This window comes from Schistocerca serialis, chromosome 4 (genome assembly GCF_023864345.2).
Source record: "Schistocerca serialis cubense isolate TAMUIC-IGC-003099 chromosome 4, iqSchSeri2.2, whole genome shotgun sequence".
Classification (NCBI taxonomy): Eukaryota; Metazoa; Arthropoda; class Insecta; order Orthoptera; family Acrididae; genus Schistocerca; species Schistocerca serialis.
In genome coordinates this window covers 361523346-361524646 of record NC_064641.1, presented here as the reverse complement: position 1 = coordinate 361524646, position 1301 = coordinate 361523346, and the positions used below count along the sequence as shown (strand labels likewise).

At 39.0% G+C, this 1301-nt stretch overlaps 1 protein-coding gene across 1 annotated transcript; it reads left to right on the top strand.

Moving 5' to 3' along the window:
* Positions 1–231: 231 nt before the first annotated feature.
* On the top strand, positions 232–591 carry LOC126474461 (uncharacterized). The gene has a single exon (XM_050101934.1). The coding sequence runs from the start codon at positions 232–234 to the stop codon at positions 589–591; it is 360 nt and encodes a 119-aa protein (XP_049957891.1).
* The last annotated feature ends 710 nt before the right edge of the window (positions 592–1301 follow it).

The window sequence follows — 1301 nt, the reverse complement described above, 5'->3', positions numbered from 1 at the left end:
ATCGAATTTTACTTTTTTTTGCGGAGATACACAATTTTTGATCTAGTGATTATGAGTACCTACTTCCAAAGAAAAAGAGAAAAAGTAATAACATACGGGAGTGGTGAAAATAAAAGCCTAACTGATTACATAATACATAAAAGGAAAAATAGTGGGGAGGTGTGAAATACTAAGGTCATATATGGTGAAGAAATAACAAAACAACATAAGTTGATTGTAGCAGATTGTGAGATGAAAGTATGTAAAAGACAGAGGCACATAAATCAATGTGAAAGGAAAATTAAGTGGTGGAGATTAAAGGATAAAAATTTGAGAGAGGAGTTTAGGGAAAAAGTACTGGGAAAGGTAAAATCGGCAGAGAGTGTGCAGGAGTGGTGGAAAATAAATAGTGATGTTATAAGGAAGACCGGGGAGGAAGTGTTAGGGTTAACATCTGGGAGAGGGGTGCCAAAAGATAAGGAAGCATGGTGGTGGAACGAAGAAGTGCAGAAGGTTGTGAAGGAAAAGAAAGATGCTAAGAGGAAGTGGGATATGTCCGGAAGTGCTGAGGATGGGCAAGCATACAAAAGTGCAAAGAAGGAGGAAAAATGAGCCGTGGCTAAAGCTAAAGCTGAATCAGTAAGGGAGGCATATGAACAACTATGGAAAAATCAGGATATCAGACAACTGATACGGATAAGCAAATCAAGAGATAAAGCTTCTAAGGATCTAACAGCAATAAAACAAATGAAAGATGAAACAGGAATAATTCTGCATGACCATGGAAAAATAATCCAAAGGTGGTTGAATTATTTTGAGAAATTGTTGAATGAAGAAAATGTAAGAGTGAAAACTGAGGAAGGAGTATTAAACGAAGGATTAACGATGGATATAAGTAGAGATGAAGCCGAACGGGCAGTTGAAAAGATGAAAAATGGGATGGCAGTTGGCCCAGACCAGATTCTCATTGAGGTATGGAAGTGTCACGGTAAAAAGGGAATTGAGCTCCTTTGGGCTTTAATGAAGAAGATTTGGCGACAGGAGGAGATGCCAGACAAGTGGAGAACTAGTGTACTGATCCCAATATTTAAGGGGAAAGGTGATGTGCAGGACTGCAGTAACTATAGAGGTATTAAATGGAAGGCACACACAATGAAAATTTGGGAAAGTTATAGAAGCAAGATTATGCAAGGAGACTGTGGTGTGTGAAGAACAGTTTGGGTTCATGCCTGGAAGAGGAACGACTGATCCAATACATGCTTTAAGGTAGATAGTGGAGAGACATGGGGAGCTACAAGCTGATCTACATGTGGCTTTCATTG

What these genes read in the sequence shown, in the direction of transcription:
- LOC126474461 (XM_050101934.1), top strand. Translation starts at nt 232, where the DNA reads ATGAAAGTATGTAAAAGACAGAGGCACATAAATCAATGTGAAAGGAAA.